The 22,408-nt window shown below is 52.4% G+C and overlaps 1 protein-coding gene and 1 long non-coding RNA gene across 6 annotated transcripts; one reads left to right on the forward strand and one right to left on the reverse strand.

Moving 5' to 3' along the window:
• Positions 1-6: 6 nt before the first annotated feature.
• On the forward strand, positions 7-22,140 carry RAB15 (RAB15, member RAS oncogene family). Of its 5 annotated transcripts, none has more exons than XR_002123873.1 (8): positions 7-333; positions 15,794-15,854; positions 16,634-16,694; positions 17,119-17,196; positions 17,884-17,973; positions 19,218-19,283; positions 19,462-20,281; positions 21,880-22,140. XR_002123873.1 is itself a non-coding variant. In XM_019641329.1 (8 exons), the coding sequence occupies exons 3-8, from the start codon at positions 15,827-15,829 to the stop codon at positions 19,618-19,620; spliced, it is 591 nt and encodes a 196-aa protein (XP_019496874.1). In that variant the 5' UTR covers positions 244-333; positions 3,180-3,258; positions 15,794-15,826; the 3' UTR covers positions 19,621-22,140. The 5 variants fall into 5 exon arrangements, 4 of the variants coding, with proteins under 4 accessions (XP_019496871.1, XP_019496874.1, XP_019496872.1 ...); XM_019641329.1 differs by adding an exon at positions 3,180-3,258 and having other exon boundaries at positions 244-333; positions 16,525-16,694; positions 19,462-22,140; XM_019641330.1 differs by adding an exon at positions 3,180-3,258 and having other exon boundaries at positions 250-333; positions 19,462-22,140.
• LOC109382069 (uncharacterized) lies at positions 12,756-15,784 on the reverse strand. Its single transcript, XR_002123874.1, has 3 exons — positions 15,670-15,784; positions 15,234-15,345; positions 12,756-13,528 (listed from the first exon to the last, which is right to left on the reverse strand). It is a non-coding gene; the product is annotated as an uncharacterized LOC109382069 (long non-coding RNA).
• Positions 22,141-22,408: the final 268 nt, after the last annotated feature.

A 22,408-nucleotide genomic window follows, 5' to 3' on the forward strand; every position in this document is an offset into this window, starting at 1 on the left:
GGGGGCCGCCGCCGCTCTCTCCTCCCACCGCGCTCCCGCGGCACCGCGCTTCCCAGCGCCAGCGAGCCGTGAGGCCAGCGCGGGGGCCGGCCCCCGCTTCCTTCTCGCCGCCGGCGGCGTCCCCGGGCTGGAGCGCGCCGCGATGGCAGCGGCCGAGCGGGGCTGAGCCCGCCGCCCGCCGCAGCCCCCGGGAGCCTCCGGCCCCAGCCATGGCGAAGCAGTACGATGTGCTGTTCCGGCTGCTGCTGATCGGGGACTCCGGGGTGGGCAAGACCTGCCTGCTGTGCCGCTTCACCGACAACGAGTTCCACTCCTCGCACATCTCCACCATCGGTAAGGGGCGGTGGCCAGGGGCGCCCCACCCTGCCCGCCACCACCACCCGCCGGAGGGCCCCTTCCCCTTCCGAGCCCGGGAGGAATTGTTCGCCTCCCGGGCTGAAGGCGAAGGTGCAGGAGGCCAGGGCGAGGGCATAAATCCCGGGGTGACGGGCCACCGGATGGGGACTTGAGCCTCGGTTCCTGAAGCTGTGGGGTCCCTGCTGCTGTCCGTGACTAGAGATGGGTCCTCAGGCCTCGCGCTGGGGAGCCTTCCCGCCGAAGCCCAGGGAACAGAGGCGGGTGTAGGCCTGGGTACCCCGAGCTGCTGGGGCAGCGAGGATCATAGCCACTGAAATGACACCCCCACACCTTCACCTATGCTCGTGAAGAGGGGTTCAGGGTGAGGAGCCAGGTCACTGGGTCCCCTAGGTTCAGGGGTGACTCAGTGTGGAACCTGGAGGGGGGAAGGAGGAAGGGAAGGGCCAAAGGGATTGAGTGTCCAGGGCACAGCTGTGACGGTAAGCCACAAGGTGGGACACCTGGAGGAGGGCGTAGATAAGGTGAGCCGCCAAGGCGCTGTGTGAAAGGGCCACTGACTAGCCAGTTCTGGCAAAACAGTTGGCTGAAGCATCTGTTTTGAAGAAGGCTGAGGAGCATCAGGATTACTTGTCCAGACCAGGGGATCGGAAGGCAGGCAGGACACACCTTAGAATCCATCTCTTTGACCTGGCAATACTGGAGCCTGTGCTTAAAGGGACAAGGCCTGGCCTGGTGGCATCCCAGGCAGGACTGTGATAGGCTCAGTTGTTGAACTCCCCTTTTGAGGGGGCTTCTCCTCTGAGAAGTCTGAGTTGAGGGAATTCCACCCACATCGTAACAGGTTCCCGTATTGATGCCCGGAGTAGCCTTGGCACTACCCAGGTCCCCTCTCCCATCAGACAGGGCCCCAGCACTCAGTTACACTTGAAGCTTCTGTCCTCCCTCCCAACACACACCCCTTGCCAAGAGAGAAGAGAGAACAGGTAGAGCCAGGAGGAATAGGGCCTTGTGGTCAAGAGGCAGTCTTTGTTGTTAGGCCTGGAGACCTCACTTTGGGGTAACGTGACCTTGAATGTCATTTAAACTTCTGACCTTTAGTTTCTTATCTGTAGAATGGCAATAATAACAGTACCTGCCTACCAAGATGTTGTGAGGATTAAATGAGATAATGTTTATGAAAGCACCTAGCACAAATGCAAACACATGATGAAGCTGGATAAATGCTGGTGTCATTACCGTTCTCATCACTGAGCTCCTAGTGGCTCATTCTCTTTTTGCTTCACTATTTTCAAGGGACTTAGTAAGGTCAGGGGGCAGACACATTCATCTTTCCCAGGGGGGCTGTAAGGCAGGTTCCTAGGAGATCCAGGAGCTTAGGCTGGGCCACTGTTTGGATAAGAGAGAGCTCAGCGGGCTGGGTAGGGCACAGAGCCCAAGGGAAAGCTCAGAGGGGAGCGCAGGCCTTAGGGAGAGGCGTGGGAGTGAGCAAGGTGGTGGATGAGGAACTAGATGGGATATGAGGACAGGTTGCAGGTGTGGGGACAAAGGGCAGCAGGTTAACTCTTAAGGATACTTTCAGTGGCTGTTTATGGGATGGGCCTGGTGCCAGGAGCGGCTGAGCTGTTGTAGGGAGCTGAGGGCTGCCTAGGGGATCCTGGCTTTTGCCTGAAGAGCAGTAGTTTGCACCCTGGTATCCTGGCCACATTGCCAGTCCTAGGAGTGAGATTTTCCCTGGAGCGCTTTACTCATCCACCTCACTTCGGAAGCTCTTGGGCTCCTGCTCCGTGTTGTGGGGACTTAGCCTCCCCTGAGAGACATGTCCCCCTTCCCACCGACAAATGAGGGAACTGCGATTTCTGAAATACCAAGATGGCCCCTCTGAGGCTCGTCCTTAAGTCCCTTGTTCCCGTGCTGCTGATTACCACCCTTTCTGCTTATGTCTCTTCCGTCTTGTCTTCTCCCATCTTAGACATTTCTTCCTGCTAGATAGGTGAACATGCAGTTTTCTCTCACAGGTCACAGGGACTTGCTCAGAATCGCTCTTTTGGGTCAGAGGTAAACCAATGAATTGGGTGGAGGTGTCTCTGCATATCCTACCCGCCCCCTGCTCCCCTCAAGGCCCTTGGTATATTGACCTCAAACCTGAAGACAGCTCTCCTAGTTGTTTCTCTGATTCTGATGGATGGGTCCACCTTTCCCCAGGATGCAGATCTGGGACTGTTTAGGAGTTTGGATTCTGCGGAAAAGAAGGAACCCTGTCCTCCTCCACATCTGCCCGCTGGGCTTCTTAAATGTGTTCTTATTGAAAGCTTACTAAGGCACTGTGATTCTACCTCATCTTGGGCGTGGTTTGCAGCATTAACTAAGATTTAGGGAAAGAGTAGAATGGTCAGGAAAAGCTTTTCTCTTTTCTGGATATAGAAGGTTTTTCATAGAGGTGAAAGGGGCAGCCAGGAGACAAATCAAGGAGCCAAAAAAATGGGTACTACCAAGTTGTAGTCATTAATTTATCCAATCCAAAAAAAAATACATGTGTCCTGAAGGTAGGCTCCGTGCTATGACCTGGAGGTTCCAAGATAAATAATACACATAGGCACCTCTCCTGGAGCTCCTTTTGTGAATGGGGAAAACCAGGCAACTCACCAAGCTGCCAAGACAGAGGTCAGATTCTTGGAGTGTGTTGGTATCACCTAGGCTGGCAATTTTGTGATTTACTGTTTAAGCCTCTTCCTGTAAAAGCCTGTGACATTCCAGAGAAGGGCCCTCCAGGGAGCAGCGAGGGGACTTCCCAGGTAAGCACTGACCACCCCTCTTCTTTCTAGTCAGCAGGTGGCCCTGCAGCTGGATCTGTGCCACTGGCATCCTCCCGTGCAGCTGTGCTGACCCAGGTGCGATGCCGAGGTGGGCAGCCAGCACCTTAATGTTCTCTGCTGTTTCCTGATGAGACTGTCTTACCTGTTAAACAAATTAATTGAGCATTCACTACAAACCACCATGCCGGGCATTCAGAGACATATTGCAGTCCACTTTTTTCCTGCCCATAGAAGCCTGTAATCTAGCTGGGAAAGCAAGACAGGCCAAAAGAGCCTTTGCCATGATGAGATAATATACCTGGGAGCGCGTGGTGAAGTGCTCTTCAGATGTAGGGGATCCGTGATGATCATGATTGTGACGAATAATGAAGGTCTTGCAGTTGTTATCAGCAGCTAAATCATGATGTAAGATGTGTGTGAGGCAGCCAGTGAATGGCGAGAGAGCCCTGAGTGCTAGTGCTGCAACCACGTGCGAGAGGAGGTCAGAGCAGGAGAGGGGCCCTGTGGACCAGACGCCACGGGAAAGGCTCGAGGAGGCGGGAGGCTGGAGCCAGGCCCTGCCGTGGGGGCTGCTTTTCAGTTCCTGTAAGAGAAGGAGCAGATGGCGTAACAGGAGCAGAGACAACAGAGGTGGGAATTCAGTGGGCGTTCATGGGACTCTGGGCAGTCTGGCTGGAACAGAAGGGGGATTTTAGGGGAGGAGTGAGAACACTCCTCTGTGTTTATCTCTCTGTCTCCCAAACTAGGCTTTAAGTGCCTTGAGGGTGAGGCCAGATCTGATTCCTCTTTGTTTTCATAGTCCTGGTATAGGGCCAGGCACAGTCTCCATAAATGTTGAATGAATGATTGAATGAATGAATGAATGAATGAATGAATGAATGAATGAATGAATGAGTGAATACATTGAGGGCCTGGCTGAGGGGGTGGCACTTGAGCCTTCATAATGGTATAAGAGGTTTCTGAGCAGGGGAATGGCTGGCACTAAGGGTGTTGGCTGGAAGAGGGGAGTAAGACTTGCAGCAGGGAGACCAGCCAAGGGCTATGGTAGTACCTGGGCACGAAGGAACCTCTCAGCCTGTTCTTCTCTCTTTTCCCCCGCCGACCCCTTCCTGTGGCACCAACACTAAACTTCACACCGTCATCTGTTCTCATTTCCCACCGATCAGCCTGGCAACTTCTGAAAGGGCCTCATGTGACCCGTGCTGCCTGCCCAGGCAGGGAGACAAAATGTCCTATCCCATGTGGACATCTGTGTGCATGGGCTTTTGGTCTCCTTTCTGCGTGGCAGCCAGGAGTGACACATAAGCCACTAATACCAGCTGAAGAAGGGATTGCCCGTGAGTTGCTTTTCTCCTGCCCATCCTGGTCTTCCCTGAGTACACCTGTCCTGGTCTCTGGACCTTTTTGCTTTAAAGGCCACCATTCAGCTGCACCCCTTCTGGGTTCTAAGGAGGCTGCAGCCTGTGATTTTCAGGTTTGACTGGTTGAACTGCTGTGACTTCGGGGCTGCTTTTTCTGGCTGGGTGTGCTGCTGCAGTATCACCTTTCCAGGAAGTCCTGTTTGAACTGAGTCCCGCTGCCTGAGGCAAGGACTTGTGGGTGACTGAAGGGGAGGCAGAGGACTGGGGAAGGGCCAGTGGGGAAAGATCTGATCCTGAAATCGAGCTGCCTTACAAACACTAGGTCTTGGGGTCTGCGGGGCCCCAGACCATGAGGCACTGGGTACATAAACTGTGTGACACTGGGGGAGGGTCTGGGCTGGGTCTGTGCCCCAGACCTCAGGCAGCCTGAGGCAGATCTCTTCCTGCCCTGCTTCCAAGGCCCCCCAGAAAGGAAGGGAAGGTGAGATGCCATGAGCAGAATAAGAGCGCATATTGACATGCATGGGACTCCCCATGGCCACTGGCTCTGCGACCTTCAGACATTTGTTTAATATCTCTGTGCTTAGGCTCTGCATCTGTAGATTGAAGATAATAGCAGAATCTTTCTTAAAAGTCATTGTAAAGATTACAGAGGCTAATGAATACGAAGCACTTGGCAGAACCCTCAAAAAATGGTAGCTGCTGTCATTGTATTATTATTATTCCTAGCTCATAAGAATGTTGTAGGGATTAATAAACTGTCCATCACCCATGCATTGATCATTCAGGCACTGTTTACTAAACACCCTCTTTGTGCCAGGTGCTGTGCGAGGAGCCAGGGACACGGCAGTGAAACACACAGACTCCTTAGAGTGCCATTTCACTTTCCAGGAGAGCACGGAAGTAGGCTCTGGGCTTCACTTCCGTCTCTGTGCCAGTTTCCCCCTTGCCCTGGCAGTCCCAGGGTCTGAGAAAGAAGAGTGAGCTAGTGAGGAGGCGAGGAGGTGTGGAAGAGCAGGGAGAGGTGACCAGAGAGGACAGGGTGGCTTTGCTTCAAGGCTCGGGCGTCTACCAGGTGTCACACTGCCACAGACCCCCGTTCTGCCCACCATCTTCCCCAAGGACATGACGCCTGATAATGGCTCTGACGCCCTCAGAGGATTTCATTTCTGCTGTTCCATGCACCTGTGCGCCACCTTCCCAGCTCTGCAGAGTCACCCCCAGCTTCGAGCACCCTGGTTCCTGCTCCCTTTTCCTCCCAGCCTCCTTCCCGCTCCCCAGACAGCTCAGTGATGAGCTTTATAACGTGAAAGTCGATATCTGGCCATTACCCTTTTACCCTGATCGCCAGCTCTTCTCAGAATGCCTTCTTCTGTAATCTAATATTTGTGCCTGTTTCCCTGTAAAACTGCCAATTTTCTGCACAGGCCTCTGACCTCTCCTTGGCTATCTGCTTGGGCGGTGTGCTTTGTCAAGGGGACCACAGAGCTTCCTGGACATTTAATTCCTCCCCTGAGAAGGAATGTGCTAATCATCAGCCCTATTTTATAACTAGGAAAACTGAAGTCCCGAGATAGGTGATGACTCAATCTTGCATGCAGGTGGCCAAACTTGAACCATCTCCTCTCTGCCAGGTTCTCCACACTGGCTTTGGGCATGCTCTTGCTCATTCCGGAAGGTCCTTCCGCAGGTTACCAAGCAGAACCTCTCCCTGTGAGCCCAACAGGAGAGAACATGTGTCTCCCCCACCCCACCTGAGGGCTCTGGGATGGAGGGACAGTTGTGCCTCTGCTGCTGGTCGAGTCTGCTTCCTTGACCGTCCCTCTGGGGGACAGTCAACGGTGTGATTGAGGAGACCCGCTGGGGGACCTTTAAGGATGAGATCTGAGTGTTGCCTTGAAATTACTACTTTGATAATACTGAGAGCTCTGTGACCAGAACACCATGATCTATAGAGAGCACCAACATTTGACTTCAAAATGTAGGTCATTCCCTGGTCATTCTTCTCTGATTAAAGTTTTCTCTCCACCGATCTTTTCTCTTGGCAAGTACTGACTCCATTCATTCGCTCATTTACTCACTTTCCTACTTACTCATTTTTTTCTCTTGTTTATGTAATTTGTTGAATAACGTGTAATGAATATCTACCTTTGGCCAGTCAATGAGAATATGAAATGAATAAGACGCTGTTTTGCCCTCTGGGAGCTCACAGTGCAATTGGGGAGTCAGGCCTCCAAACAGATAACCAGAATATTATATAAAAATCCCCAAATGCTTCGGGATTACAGAGGAATGACAGATTCCTCCTGGGGAGGTTGGTGAAGGCTTCACAGAGGAAGTAACATTTGAGGGAGGCCTTGAAGACTAAGTAGGGTTCCCCAGGGGGACAGTGGGTGAGGGAGGTTTGCTGTGGAAAACACCTCACGAGGTAGAGGCTGCCACTCTTCTGCCCGGCTGAGCCAGCTGGTTCTGGCCAGGTTTTGGTTGGACCAGCTCAAGTTCAACTTACCTCAATCCTTGCTAGGCTCTGTGTGAGGGCGGATGCACCTGGAGGCCCTGTCCCCTCCAAGATGTTTGCTCCTGAGGCTTCCAGCCCTCGTCTCTTCCACCTGGAACCGTCTGCTGTCTGTCAACTCAGCCTTGCCTGGGAAGAGGTTCAGGAGGAGGGTGGAGGAGTGAGGGGTCAGTGCCACTGACCATCCAGCAGCAGGCTCAGGGAGGCGAGGCCCAGGTCAAGGGTCTGCCAGAGGAGTGGGACAGGGTTAGCTGGAGAACACAGCTCATGTCACAGAGGCCGCATGGAGGTCTGTGCACGCAGCAGTGGGTAGGCCAAGGAGAAGGGAACACATATTTCCTTAGTACCTACTGTGTGTACCTACTGTGTACACAGAAACAGTGTGCTGTACACACATGAGCATTCAGTGAAGAGATATCATAAAGTGGGGACAAGGAGACCCCAAGCTGGCCTTGCCAGTGCATGAGAAGTTTCTTGGTATATTCTTTAGGTTAGAACCTGCAAACAAGTGTACATGTACATGTGTGAGGGTGCACATGTGAGGGTGAGTCCCCATGAGATGCAAGAAAAGAGAAGGGCCTTGTGCTTTTCCCCTTGATACCAGAGGGAGGAATAATGTTGGTTCCCTTCCTTTTCTCTTCTGAGTAACTCTTGAGTTTGACTGAAATGTGTCCCTGTCTGAGGGATATTTGCTGCTTCCCCTGCCTGGGGCCCTGATCTTTCAGATCTTCCCCCTACTGGTACCTTCCTGTCATTCAGGCCTCAGCTCAAAATGTCACCTGCTTTAAAAAGTCTTCTCTGATCAGCCACTCTGAAGCAACTTGCACATAATTCTCCTCACTCTCCATGTTCTGCTTTTGCCTCTTAACACTTATTACTCTATGGTATTATTTATTAGTTTACTTGTTTAATATCTGTATCCCCTACTCATTAAAACCCTCTGAAGACAAGGATCTTTCTGCATTCACTGCTGTCTCCAAGTATCTAGGTTAGTTCTAGGTACATAGTAGGCACTCAATAAGTTTGTTTGGATAGATGGATGGATGGATGGATGGATTTTCTTAGAGGACTTTTGCTCTTCCCTGAGGCAAGTTGCAAATAGTATTGGTTTCTTGGGACTTTTAAGACAATGAGAGACTCACTATGCTACACATGTGTTGGGGACTGTGAGGAGAAGGGGAGAGTCCAACAATGGGTGAACCGTTTCCAGTAGCTTGTAGCTCTTCTACTCAGGTACAGGTCATAGGAGAAGCTCAGACACAGGACAGATCATGAAAGTGCTCCCATGATCCCTGTGTGACTGGGTCCTTTTTGGTATATGAAGAGACGAGGGGTCAGTGTCTTAGATTAAAGTCAGTATTGCCTGTTGCTCAGGGTCACTACTGGTGTCAGATGATGGCCATCAGCTCAGCCAGGCTGCTGGAGCGACCTTCCAGGACCACCCCCCTTCCAGGGGCTCTGGAATAGGGGGGTCCTAGGACTTAGGCACTGAGAACTGGCATTCTTTCCAGCCTCATGGAAGTCTGGGTTTGACTAGGTTCCGGGGTTTCCGAAGAATGACCCTTAAAGATTTTATATGAAGGTGGTAGCCTCCAGAGTTGTCCTGGTCCCCATATCACCATTGTCCTTCCATGTAGAGGTTGTGTGTGTGTGTGTCTGTGTGTCTGTGTGTGTCTGTGTCTGTGTATCTGTGTGTCTGTGTGTCTTGAAAGAGAATGGAGGTATAGAGTATCACTCTGAAATCTCCAGTCTTTCTTGTGGGTGGGTGTCTGAATCAGAGCCTCTGGTCCCAGTGCCCTGGAGGTTAAAGCATGACCTTGGCACTAGAGGATCAGGACTCTGTCTGCCAAAGACCAAGGCCTCCTCTTTATTTCTGCTCCCCATCACTCCCAGAGCAAGATGGTGTGAATGCTGATTAGTGCATTTGCTCAGAGAACCTGGGTGCACTTTTTCCCCAAGATGAGGACAGCATGATGGGAAATCAGTCTGCAACTGGGTAAGAGGAGGAAGTCAGTTGGCATGTGGTCCCACAGACAGGCTAAAAGTCCCCAGACAGAAGAAAGGAAATGGATACAGCAAGTGTCAGGTTTGAGGCAAACATGCTCTCCCATAGCCCTTCACCTAACTTGTAGGAGGGACATATGTGTGCCAGGAGCCCTTGTCTTGAATCTTCTTTTGAGCTTTATCTCTCAGCTCTCCCTCTGTCTTATTCCCTTCACTTGTCCCTCAGTTGGGGGAAAATGGGTCTCATAGTACTGTTGGTCTCTTGCTGAGAGAAGCGGGTATGGAAACGGGGATTACTCTGAGGCCTTGTCTGGGGTGGCAGAGTCAGGCAGCCACCTCCTTGCAGGATCTGCCTTTCCCTAAACTTGGAGTTCTCTGGGTGGCCTTTTTGGAGACGACCTCCTGCCACAACCCACGTGAGCTCCACATGTCCAGCACATGCTGGTTTCCTGTGGGGGAGGGGCTGGGGCCTTCCTGGGACCTGGGCTTGGTAACTGGAGCCAGCATGGCTCCAGGGATTGGGTGTCTGCCTTGGGTTTCAGGTATTAAGTTGTTCCTGTTGTGGCATCTCATTGCTCACGAAAAGGCTCAGGTCACGCTGCTGGTCCTTTGGGCTGTGGTTGATCCCTGTGATAACATTTGGCACCCAGAAGAGCCCTGTTTCCACTTGAAGCGTGTGGCACGTGGCAGGCAGGCAGGCTGGCACCTGATATTAACCCATGAGGTGCTGGCTCACCAATAGGCACACACTAGCTTTGCCAGAATTTAGGTTGTAGTCAGGCTCGGGAGCTATTTGGGCACCATGGTAGGTGGCATTTTCTCTTTTTTGTTGAAACACTCCAGCTCAGTGGGAGCTCTTTGTCTCACCTCTCTGCCCCCTGTCCCCACATGAGCCCCTCCTGCCACCCAGCGCTCTTTCCATTCCCTAAGCGGTGACCCTGGGCTGCCTAGTCTCACCCTCCCCCAGAGAACTGACAGCTTCTTCAGCTAACATGTAATAAAGCTCTTTGTGCCAGGCCCCATGTTATGCGTTTTTTACCTTATCTCATAGTTCCTACAAAAATTCTCTGACATAAGGGATTGTCGTCCTCATTTTACAAATGAGGAAACAGACAGAAAGAGGTTAAATAGCTTTCCCAAGACCACACAGGTAATTAGTGGTAAAGGCAGGATGAGACCCACACTCTGACCTTACAACTGTATTCTGAACGGCCGTGCCACTCTGTTTCTTGCACTACACTTCCTCCATGCTTCCCAGGGCTTTCTGTGGAGGCAGACAGTGATGGTAAGGAGTGTTCTTTTCCCCATATGTGTCCTGTTCCCTCCTTTCCACAGTCTTCACAGCCCCTCCACTGCTAGACTGGGGAGGCAGTAAGCCTGTCGCTGTTTTACTGCCCAAGGCGAGATATCTTAGGAACCAAGTGAGCACCAGTGCTGGCTCCCCTGCCCTGTCCCTCTGACCTGCCCAAGCGCCCTGTACCCAGAGGAGGGCCTCGCCTATCTTCCCAGGTCTCGAACAGCAGCTGTCACTGCTGCTCCAGGCCTCCAGTTGTGGCCTGGCAGTTGCTGGGCGTTGCTGCTGGAGGAACTGAGGCCACACAACCGGGGACACAGCAGGAAGAGCCAGATGCCACCCGTGTATTGGGACTTGGCACTGTCACTTAGCAGAGGAGTTTTTCTTGCTAGTGTCTGTGAGGCGTTCAGATGGCAGGACACACGTCCCTGCTCTTGAACCACAGGCACCCATCCCTCCTTATGCTCTCGGGGGCAGGGGGATGCCACGAATGAAATTGCTACTTTATGCCCAGCACTGTGCTAGTATGGAGGCAGAGATTTTAAAGACAAACAAACAAAAAATTTTGTCAAATGCAAAATATATTCTCTGCCGCTTAGGTACTCTATTGGGACTAGAAGACAAAATGAGGAAGCACCAAGGAGCAGGGCACACTGTTTTAGAAGTCTTCCTCCCAGCCCCGTAGTTGAAACATCTTGCCCGCCAGCCTGGGGGAGCCATTAGGCAGCATTGGACAGTCACAGGCTGTGAATCTTTGGGCATCCTGAGGCACTCTCTAAGAAAATGGGGCGTGCTATAAGGATAACCTGGGGACTGAAAGACTGACTCTGGTGTGGGCTGGTGGCTGTGCTGGGATCCAGCACCCTCGTTCCCACTCTGGCCAACACATTTGTGTCTTAGACATCCCTGCTTCCCTGCACATCTTTCTGCTTCATGTTCCTCTCATTACCAACCGACCCGTCCCCCCTGCACCCTCTGGAGGGATCTGGTTTGATCAACCTAGCTAGCTTCCTTGGCCCCTGGGTCAGATCACCCTTTGGATCACCAGCAAGCCCTTTGTGGGCCTCCTGTGGGTCAGATATCCACCCCTAGTCTAGTCAGGAGCCGCTTCTCTGCAAAGAACATACTGAGCAGAGGCTCTGGGAGGGGCAGTTCCAGCCAGAAAAGGACACTGGGTGTGGCAGGTACCATGATTGACATATCTGAGGCGCTGGGAAAAAAACGGTGAGCTTCTTGCTATGCTCTCAGCACTTGGTTGGGAGAGGGCCCCATCTTCCTGACTTTCTCCTCCAGGGGCTCCAAGGTCTCCAGGAATTTTGCTGGAGCTGCGTGGAAGTAGTTTGCTTGTTTCTTCACACCTGAGTGTTCCCTGTGCCTGGGAAAGCAAGAAGGTTCTCTTATAGGGACACTGAGGTGGCACTGTCCAGAGTGATGCTTCTGGGCTTAGTGGAATCATGAACTCTCAAGGAGCAAAGGGTTCCCTGAAAATAGGTTATGGTGGGCTTGCCCACGTGTGCCCACTGCCTCACTTCTGTATGTCTCCTAATACCAGAACAGGTGGGGTATGCCAGACATGACAGATAAGGCAGGAAGGTTCCACAGCCTCGAAGAGGTGGGCAGCCACTGTCTGAGTGAAGAGTACCCTGGGTAGGTTTTAAGAGACTGGTTTCCAGTTCCGGCTCAGCCATAGGATATGGGAACATGAGTAAGTTCCTTGGCCTCTCTGTGCCTCACGATGATAATCTCCACTCCTACCCACTTCATAGGGCTGGCATAAGAACTGAGGGCTCTGGATTCCCTAGATAGGGGGTGTGCTGTCATTACCAGTATTGTTATGAGCCTGGGCTGTGGTTCTGCCTAGACATGGGCTAGACAGTGATTCTCAAACTTTGTGTGCCTAGAATTTGCATTTCTAACAAGGCTCAGCTGAGGCTGCAGGTCCAGGGACCACCCTTTGAGAACCACTGTCTTAGAAGTGGCTGGCAAAGTGTGATCCATGGACCAGTAGCGTCAGCCTCACCTGGATGCTGAACGCTGCATCTCAGGCCTCATCTACCAGCTGCTGGATCAGAACCTGCATCTGAACCCGATCCCTGCCATGATCTGCATGCACCTTCAAGTTTGAGGAGTGCTGCCTTGGAGGAGCCAAGATGAGAACACACTGCGAGGAGAGAAGAAATCTCTCCTCTTCCCTTAGATTCTGCAACATAGAGGAGCGCAATTGTTAGGATGTGCACCCGGAGGAGGCTGGTGAGAACAGCTGAGAGGGGAGACTCGGGAAGGACAGAGGACTCTTCCCAGGGGGAGGGGGAGGAAACAGGAAAATTCTGAGGAAATGAGGTGAGCCTCAAAGTAAAGGCTTCGTCAGGTAGCCTTCATTTTGCCCATCAGACAGGGGACCAGGTATTCTCTTGAATGCCTTCAGCTGTGGGGAGGGGACACACTGGGACTGAAGCCTTCAGAGGATAGGGCAGTGACTGTGAGGAATGTGAGAGGTGGACACACATCCAATAAACAGTTTGCTGAGCAGCTGCGAGGGCCCAGCTGAGGTGACAAAGCATGAGTCTGCAGGAGACTAAACAAAGCCAGTGTTTTGACTTTGCCCTGCAGTGCTCAGCAGCGAAAAAACCCAACAGCTACACAAGGAGATGGAAGAGGCCACGGATGGGCACAGGTCACTGTGGGCCAGGGGCTGATTGGCAGGGTGGACACAGTGGAAGGTCCAGGTGTGTGGGAGCAGAGTGAAGGAATAGATTCCACTAGAAAATCCTTGGGCTGTTGATCTTTAAATTTAAAAAAAGAGGGGGAGTAGATGGGACCTCTCCTCAGAAGGCATAGCCTTTCTCTGTTTCTTCCTTAGTGCATATGAAGAGCCCAAATGGAAGCATTTGACTTCTCAGAGATGTTAAAACAAATTTTATTGAATGGTCAAGAGGACCTGGGTTGCAAGATGGTGGGGTGGGATGGGGTGCTGTAAGCCCCCAGAATTCCTCAGTCCTGGTCCCTAGCCACACAACTAAGAAGTAAGGGAAGAGGGGAGAAGGACTCCAAGCCCAACACTCACTCCCAGGGTAGTTGCGTATCTTCTCCTCTGTCCTGCTTCTTGTAACAGCCTAAGTTCATTCTCAGGGAGAGTTCTCCTAGTACTGAGTGCTTCTCTCCCAGCGAAGCCACTCTCAAGAACCTACAGAGAAACAGGAAACCAAGTGTAATTAAGACTTCTCTGCCTAGTTAACACACAATTCTCCTCTCATTCCCCCAAGAAACAGTGCAAGGGGTATCATGGGCTCTGGCCTCAAACAGGCCTCTGCTACTGGCTGTGCTGACCTTGGGCTAGTTAGCTCACCTCCTGGGCCTTTGTTTCCTTTCCACTAAGTTCTGTAAGGGCAGGGGCCAGATGTGTTTTTTGCCACTCTCTGAGTAAGTTCCCATAGAAGTTTATGGAATAAAGAAAATAGAGCCTTCTGTCTTCACCCCGAGTCCCCACCCCTCGGTGGCCTCTTTGCACAAGGCACTGTCCTTAAGCAGGTTTGCTGGGCTAGTATGAAGATGAGCTAGGCTTATTATAAAATGAACAAAATTGCTGGTTCTCCTGGGAAGAAGGTACCAAACCATGAAAAAAAAACAAGAATTTCTTGATTCCCTTCTATGCCAGATTTTGGGGAGAAGCAAATTCTTGACAACTGTTTGTCTAGGGAGAGGGTAAGCATGCTACTGTCCCCACCAAGGCTAGGTGCCCCACTCCTTTCACCCTCCCTGTCTTCACTTTCTCAGCATACTTGGGAGAATGACTCCCAGGCATTGCCCATTTGGAAAAATACAGCTCAACAGATATGAATCACCTTGGTCAGGCGAAAAATGATTCACGTCTGACCAACTTGATTTAGTTCAGGTTGTCCGTTCTGAATCTTTTTCCCCCTCTAATTAAATTATGATTGGTTTCGCTGGTGAGAGGGAAGAGTCTGAACTTAATTTGCCTGTATTTGTAGAAAGCTGGGGACAGGATGGATAAGGGAGAAAGTATTCCCATTGGCGAAGAACTAATACCCTGGTGGAATGGCTGTGGTGGGGGGAATTCTGGCACCTTCGGGGTCTTCAGAACTGTACTGCATAGACTGGTAACTACAGTCCAGAACTCTGCCTTGTCCGTGTTCTGCACCTGAAAACTGGTTAATGATGCCCATTCGCGACTTGTCTCCAGGGAGTACACGAAGGCCTAAGCTTAATTAACTTACTAGACATAGCTCTTGAATCACTGGGCATGATGCCTGGGCACAGTTAGGGCTGGGGAGAGGCACGGTGATAAAAGCCTCTCCCCTCATCTTCCTGTCATCACTCAGAGTCAAGCCTGTGTGCTGCTAGTGGTGCTGACTTATCTTGCTGCAAATTCTCTCAATTAGAATCTTCCTGCCCTGGGCTGGTTTGCGAAATGCCTGTGTGTCCTGTGTCTTATGGCAGCTTAGCTCCTCAGGCCCTTGGGCAGAAGAGCCTGAGAACCCCGTTCACTTCCTCTCCCTCCCCCAACAACCCGCTGTGCCACTGCCTCTTCATCTGGTCATTGGTAGTCACTCATGAGCTCCCACTGTGAACCAGCACAGAACTAGGGCATAATGATAGCTCCAATCGATTGAATAGCCACCGGGTGCCAGGCGCTCGATCTCACTTGGTCTTCTCAGCGACCCTCTGAAATGATTGGTAATGTTCCCCATTTTACTGATGAGGAAATGGAGGCTCAGAGAAGCAGGATGCCCAACGTTGTAGCTGTGAGTTAAATGGCGGGAATCAGGACTCAAGCTCAGGCCTGACGTCAAAGCCCAACCTCCTTCTTGTAAACAACAGTGTCTTCCACGGTAAAGGGGTTAGCAAACCACAGGCCCACTGGCTTTCACCTTAGTGGCCTTTTCTGGGTGCAGAGGGCTCATGCACAGCGTGGGGTGGAAACAGTCCTCTCTCCAGGCTCCGTGTGTCTTCCCCACATTCACGGCAGGGCTGCAACCCCTCCTGGTTGTTAATAAGGCAGAGGAGAAAAACCCAGGCCCATAAAGCGGGTGGCTGTTCCTAGGAGTTAGACTTCCAGGAGGGGAACAATACAGCGGTTCTCTCTGGAAGTATAACTAGAAAGACATCACATGTGAATAGAGTGAGACACGTTTGGGACTAAGTGAGACAGTGATGGAATGGACTCCCCCATGTTCACTCATATTCCCTCCCGGTGCCCCCAAGCCCTTTACTGCTGGCAACTTTCAGCTCAAGGAAGAAGGGAAACCCCATTCAAAGTACCAGACACTTCCTTAGGGTCGGTTTTTGGCTCACCGAGGCCCTTACCTCATGCCTTCTTTCCGCCAAATTAAACCAAAGGAGATCCCTTCCAGTGTGAGTGTCCTGGGCCTTATTGTTCAGTTCTCAGCCACTGTCCTTCCTGACGTTCTTGCTCTCTTCCTTTCCCCAGGTGTTGACTTTAAGATGAAGACCATAGAGGTAGATGGCATCAAAGTGCGGATACAGATTTGGTGAGTTGGGTGGGAGGAGAGGACCTTGGGCTGCTCCCTAGCTGCCACTGCCATGTGTAAAATCCTGAGGCTTCATCTGGGACAACTGGCTACCCCTTGCTCCCATGAGTCTGAATCTCCCATCTCTTTCTTAGGAAACTTTATGGGATTAACCAAGTCACCAGAAGCCATGACTTAGAAGGAATTGGCAAACTAACCACTGTGGGTTTGTCTTAAATAAGGCTTTGTCCTTGAGCTATGCTGCACGGTAGTAGGATTGGAAGGAGCAAGGGCTACACCCCACCATTTAGGGTGGGCCACTGGGGAGAGTTCCTCAGTGCAGCACGGTGCAATTCCCACAAGTAGCCACAGGGGGCTACTATGGCTCTCTGGCCTGCGGATCCTGGAAGCACTCACTGCCTCTGCCAGCATGTGGAGCTATCTCCCAATTTCAGAATGACACGTGTATTACCTTCAGAGGTCCCATAGGAACTGGAGGTGGAGCGATCCAACCAGTCTGGCCACAGTGGCCAAATTCCAGAGAGAGCTGTCCACGGCCCACTTACAGGTGTGCAGCTGCCAAGGCCCCATAAGCCCTGTTAGGATCCGATGATGAGATCGCTCTCCCTCAGAGTCAGATATGCTTGCATCCTCTTGGGGACTAAAGCTCTACTGATTTTTCACCCTGCAGCTCCCCAGTTTTTCATGCACGGGCACAGGGTCCCCCAGCTCCTGCTCTTCCCCTCCCCACCTGCTTCCATGCTCCTCGGCTTTTCTGAGGGACTGGCTTTCTACTGCAGGGACACAGCGGGGCAGGAGAGATATCAGACCATCACAAAGCAGTACTATCGACGGGCCCAGGTGAGCCACCATTTTAAGGGTTCAGAGGTGGGGTGCTGCCACCCACAGGCCTGGCTCTGGATGTTTGAGATATCTGTGCCACTGACCCCCACACACAGGGCCCTCAGATTGCCTGCTGCGGAGGGGAGCCTCAGGGCAGGCTTTCAGTTGTTCGTGGACCATCCATTCATCAGTTAGTCTCTGAGCACTCACTCCAGGCAGATCCTCCACCCTGGGCCAAAGACCCAGGTCGAAGTATTTGGTGCCAGCCTGCCTCAGAGGGTTCTGTGGTAGGCCTAGGAAGCAAGATCTTTGGGGGTCTGAGAGAGAAAGAGACGTTTCTGGGTGCTAAGGGGTCCTCATGCTAATCGGGGAGCAGGGGGAGTGGGGCCCAGCATTTAAGGTGTGTCTACCTGCCCCATACCTCCTTTTCTCTCTCCCTCAGGGAATATTTTTAGTCTACGACATTAGTAGCGAGCGCTCCTACCAGCACATCATGAAGTGGGTCAGTGATGTGGATGAGGTAGGAGATGCGGCCTCACTGTCGGGGTTGGGGGAGGGCACCTCGGAGGGGAAGGCAAAGTAAGGGCCAGAGGGCAGAGGCTGAAGTTCTCGGGGTTGGTGAGCAAAAGCTACCAGGAAACCTTGCCTTCCACAGCCCTGGATGAAGACCTCTGGGTGAGTAAGACGTGGGGGGAAAACTCAAGCTGCCATGCTCTATACCCTGCCGGGCCTCCGTATCTGTTTCTTCCCTGGAAATGAGTTAGGTCAAAGCCTGTGCTGTGAACAGCTTGCTTCTTGAAGTCTTGGGACCACGTGGAATTCTAGTCCTGGCTCTGCCATGATAGCTGTGGAGCCTTGGGCAAGCAACTTGAATGTCTTGAGTCTCCACCGTTCCTTATCTGTAGAATGAAGGGTTGGACTTAAGTCCAGTGTCCTTTCCAGTTCAGATACCAGTTGTCTAACCCAAGGAAGCACCAGAATTAGCCAGAGTGTCTCCTCCCCTAAGCTGTCCCCATGACATTCTCCTGGGACCCCTAGGGTCAGCCACGGTTCTTGGAGGAGCCTGGCACCTGCACCCCTTCAGCCTGCTCTGTCCCTAGGGCTCTTGAATTTGGTGTTATTGTGGAGGCCGGTGTATACTGTATGGTGGGGAGATGGGAGGGAAAGGCAGCACTCACGGGCAGCTCTGTCTGTCCTTTGTCCCTAGTACGCACCAGAAGGTGTCCAGAAGATCCTTATCGGGAACAAGGCCGATGAAGAGCAGAAGCGGCAGGTGGGCACAGAGCAAGGGCAGCAGGTAGGTGGGAGTGAGCTGGCCGAGTCCAGCCCTGGGCTTTCCGCTGCCTTGCGGGGCCAGTCCTGAGAGTCGGGACCCAGGAGGATTCCATCACCACCATCAGGCACCCTTACACTTCCTACAGTAGCCTAAGACACCGCGTGAGTTGCTGTCCTTGAGCGTTTGTTTTCTGTCCTTCAGGACAGTGATTTGGGGGACATCCAGAAACAAAGACCCCTTGAGCAGCAACTCTCCCAGCTCCAAGTCCCCTAAAACAGGATTCCCTCTGCTTAAGAGCTCATCCCAGTGTTAGTGATGAGGACAGACTGCAAGTCGATGACTTCTTCCCAAACAGCATTCAGGAATAGCTACCGTCTTACAGTCATCCACCCCCTCCACTCCCACTCCCTGTCCTCCTTACCCTTGGAAAGAGGCAGGAAGGAAAGTGAGGGAATGAAGGGCCCACAGTCAGAGAAGCCCTGGGGGCAGAGAGGGTAGGAATTCCCTCATGGTGCTGAGGGAATGTCCAAGCATACAGGGAGACCATCTTCCCAGAGAACAGAAAGGAAGATGAATACTGCTGAGACAATAGTCATCCACCCACTCTGAGGGCCTCAAGAGCTTTCCTCGCCTTCCTCAGTCAATAGCATTCCACTAGCACTTAAGATGAAATTGATTTTTTGGTATTAAAAAATAATACACAGTCATTGAAAAATTTGAAAGTAGAGGCAGACCCTACTGGAATCATAGTATTTATTAAGCGCCTCATGTGGCCCTGTGCTAAGCAAGTGCTTGGAGAGGCGTGACCCCATTTATTCATTCCACAACCTTAGCTGATAGACACCCTCATCTCCCTTTAACAGATGACAAAGCTGGGGCTTAGAGAAAATAAATATCTTGTTTAAGTTGTACAGCTGTTAAGTGGCAGCACTGATATTCAAGTCCAGGTTTCTTGGACTCCAAAGCCCAGGTTTTACATTGGTTTGCCATATTGCCACAACGTTTTGGTGTCTTTGTCTCCTGATAGATGATGTGTGTGTTGGGTATGCATGTGTGTCTGTGGGTAGGTGGGTGGGGGTGGGGGGTGTGTATTTGTGGGGCATCTTCCCTTCTCTGCTAGCCTATGTCTTAGAAGGAGCTTAGTCTCATCTGAGAAGTCACAACCCAGCATGGGCTGTGAGGGCAATGGCAGAAGTATGTGCCATGTGCTGTGGGCACCTCCCTTCCCTTACTGATTCCCTTTCAGGAATGTTCTTCTCTTGCAGCTGGCTAAGGAATATGGCATGGACTTCTATGAAACAAGTGCCTGCACCAACCTCAACATTAAAGAGGTGAGAGCTCTGAAGCCCTGTCGCCCTTTGCCTCTGGCTGAGTCTAGAGTGGGGAAGCGAGAAGAGGAGGTAACAGATAGGAGCCGAGATAAGATGAGGCCTCACCCCTTGGGCAGTTACAGGGTTGGAGGGGAAGAGGAGGAAACGCTGGACTAACCTGTGCCCCTTGGTTTCCCAGTCTTTCACGCGTCTGACAGAGCTGGTGCTGCAGGCCCACAGGAAGGAGCTGGATGGTCTCCGGACACGCGCCAGCAATGAGTTGGCATTGGCAGAGCTCGAGGAGGATGAGAGCAAACCTGAGGGCCCAGCGAACTCTTCAAAAACCTGCTGGTGCTGAGGGTCCCGCATGGAGCACCCACACAATCCCTCCTCCCCTCAGGCCTGCGGGCAGACAGAGAGTCTGGGCTTTGCCCACTTCTCCTCTCACTCGGGCGACCCTGTGGAATATCAGTAGCTGCTCCCCCGCTTGCCTGGCCCCAGAGCAGCTCCACGGTCATCGCTGAGCAGCCTCTGCCCCCAGCCCCTCACCCTGGAGTAGTCCCCCCAGCCGCAGGCCTGCTATGAGCACCAGATGTGCTACAAGCACTCTCACCGCCCCAGCTCCCCAGACAATGGCCGAGTCTGGAGTCAAGGCCACTTTAAGGCTCCTATTCAGAGCATCTTGTGTCCTGTCTGCTTTTTCTCTCTTCTTCCCACTTCTCTTTCTTTGCCCCCTTCCTCTCCAGTGTGTTTTGTATCAAAGCCTCTCACGCCCCTTGCCCTGTATGTCCGGCTGTGTGGCTGCTGGTGCAGTTTCTTTCTCTCCTTTCTTCCTAACCCTGTCCAAGGGAATGGACTCAGGCTCATGGAGACGTTCCATCTCTGCTCCTGAGAGAACGCCCGCCCTGCTCTGCAGGTGGGCCACAGGCCACGGGGTGCTTCTTCCCAGCCTCCGCTCCCCACCCTTCCTTGTGCCATGGGCCTGCCTCATCAACAATCTGGGAAAGCGGAACATCAAGGTGGGAAGGAAACGCCACAGTGCTCCTTGGCCTGGGGCTGCCCTACCTGTCCCTGCCCCGCCCTACCCAGCTTTTGCCTTGCTTGGCTGCCTGCCCACCTGCCTCTTGGGGGAGCGGAGCACAGAGGCAGGTGCTTCAGACCAGGAAAAAAAAAAAAAAATGATGAGGGGTGGCAGGGATAAAAAGCCACCTCCATTCTCTACCTCCCACACAGCGTGTACACAATTTCTCCCCCACCTTGGCTCCTGAATTTAAAGTGTGCACCAAGGTCTGAGGGCACTGCAGGGGCAAGAAGACCCCAGGGGAGTGCCACAAGCCCACCGCGCACGCCCAGAAAGGGGGGCATTTGGAAATAAAAGACTGGCTCCTAAAGATGGGGTTAAGAGCAAAGGAGAGCAGGCCAGGGCAGCAGTTTGCAAACTAGAGGGGAATGTGGCAACAGCAGGGCTGCCTGGGCCCCACCTTCCATTCCTTGTGTAAGAAGAGCATTTCCCCACGTTTCCTGGCAGGTAAGAGGTGACATAATCACGTTGGTGGGCCCAGCCTTCAGCTCTCAAAGTTTTCCTGAGATGCGAAGTTTGTGGGAGAAGAGCAGGGGCTTCATGGGAAGGAGGGAAGCAGGCCCTGGGTGGGAATGGTCGGTGTTCTCTTCAGCCTTCAAGACGATGCGCTCATCTTGCTCCTCTAGCTCTTGAGGAGAAGGCTTGAGGGTTTGCCAACCACACTGTGAAGTTTCTTTAACTCCTTATGGTCCAAGAGTAGCTTGAAGGAGGCCCTTTAAGGAAGGGACAAGTCAGTTACCAGCCCTAGTAGGGCTCCTTCCCACCTTCCTCAGTAGGAGGATCATTCTTAAGCTACATATTATAATAGCCACATTGCTTGGCTGGGGCTGGAGCTAAAACAAATAACGTGGCATTGAGCATGCACCAACTAAGGACCAAAATCCAGGGGACACACGTGAAGGATTAAGAGCCCCACTTCCTTACTCCTCCAAAAGGGGGGGGGGGATGAAATCACCAAACCTTTCCTCCAGACTCTTATCAACACAGGAGACAGCAGGAGAGGGTGGCTCAGGATGTAGGAAGAGAGGATGGGTTAGCATAATGGAAGGAAAAGGAGGACAGGAATAGTTGTAAGTTACTGGCTAATGAGAAACTTAGAGAGCCGAGTCGAAGTAAATCATGACTCTGGTTCACGATGCTTCCTTGAGGCCTAAGTGCTTAGCTGGCGGGGCACATGGGGCATCGCATTGGGGTGGCGAGGTCAGTAATGCCAATCCCCCGGCCTCCTCAGCTGGGCCTTCAGAAAGGGGACGTTACATTTGCTTTGGCTGCAATCTGTGGGTCAGTACTGCAGCTTTCCCTGGTGATTAGGCAGAGCATCATTGCCTTTCCCAGCCCCCTCAGAACAGAGGGACTCCATTTTTAACTGTACTCAAAGGGTTCCAGAAGGGAAAAAACATGGGATTCTATGGCCTGGTTAGCTCCGTCTACAAGGGCCACAGCTGGGGAAAGGTAAGGGAGCAGGAGGGCTGGGACGTGAGGGTATAGTTGTGCTTACCAGGTACAAGTCAGCCTCTCACCCCTAAACTTCTCCAGTCCAGGAGGTGGCCTGGGATTTGGGATTCGGCCCAGACTGTTGAGCAGGCGCTCCTGCCTGTTTACTCTTCATCGCGTCTGCACCTGCTGTCCCGAGACTCAGACCAGCCCCACACCCTCACCTGCTCCTGAGCCCCCACCATCTCCCTGTGATGGGTGAACTTTGTGTGCTGTGTCTCGGGTCCAGTATATGAGTTGTGAGCAGGGTTCATCTCTTTTAAACACAGATGTTTACAAAATAAAGAATATTTCGAACCACAAGTGTGGCTGAATGAGTCCCTGAGAGTAGGCTTCACTTGGACCCTGGCAGTTACGGGGAAGGGGGAGAGGCTTTCGAACCCTAAAGCAATGGCAGTAGAATGACAATGGAAGGCCAACGTCTCCCATTTTGTACCTTTCCTAATGCCACCTGCAGGGGAGCACCGAGTGAAGGCCCCCTTGCTCTGCAGGGGCCTTACACTGCGGAAATAAGACTGAGCAGCCATTTGGGGTGATGCTGAAGATCTGAGGGAGGCTATAAAGCTAAGAA

Source organism: Hipposideros armiger, unplaced genomic scaffold (assembly GCF_001890085.2).
Source record: "Hipposideros armiger isolate ML-2016 unplaced genomic scaffold, ASM189008v1 scaffold_59, whole genome shotgun sequence".
Classification (NCBI taxonomy): Eukaryota; Metazoa; Chordata; class Mammalia; order Chiroptera; family Hipposideridae; genus Hipposideros; species Hipposideros armiger.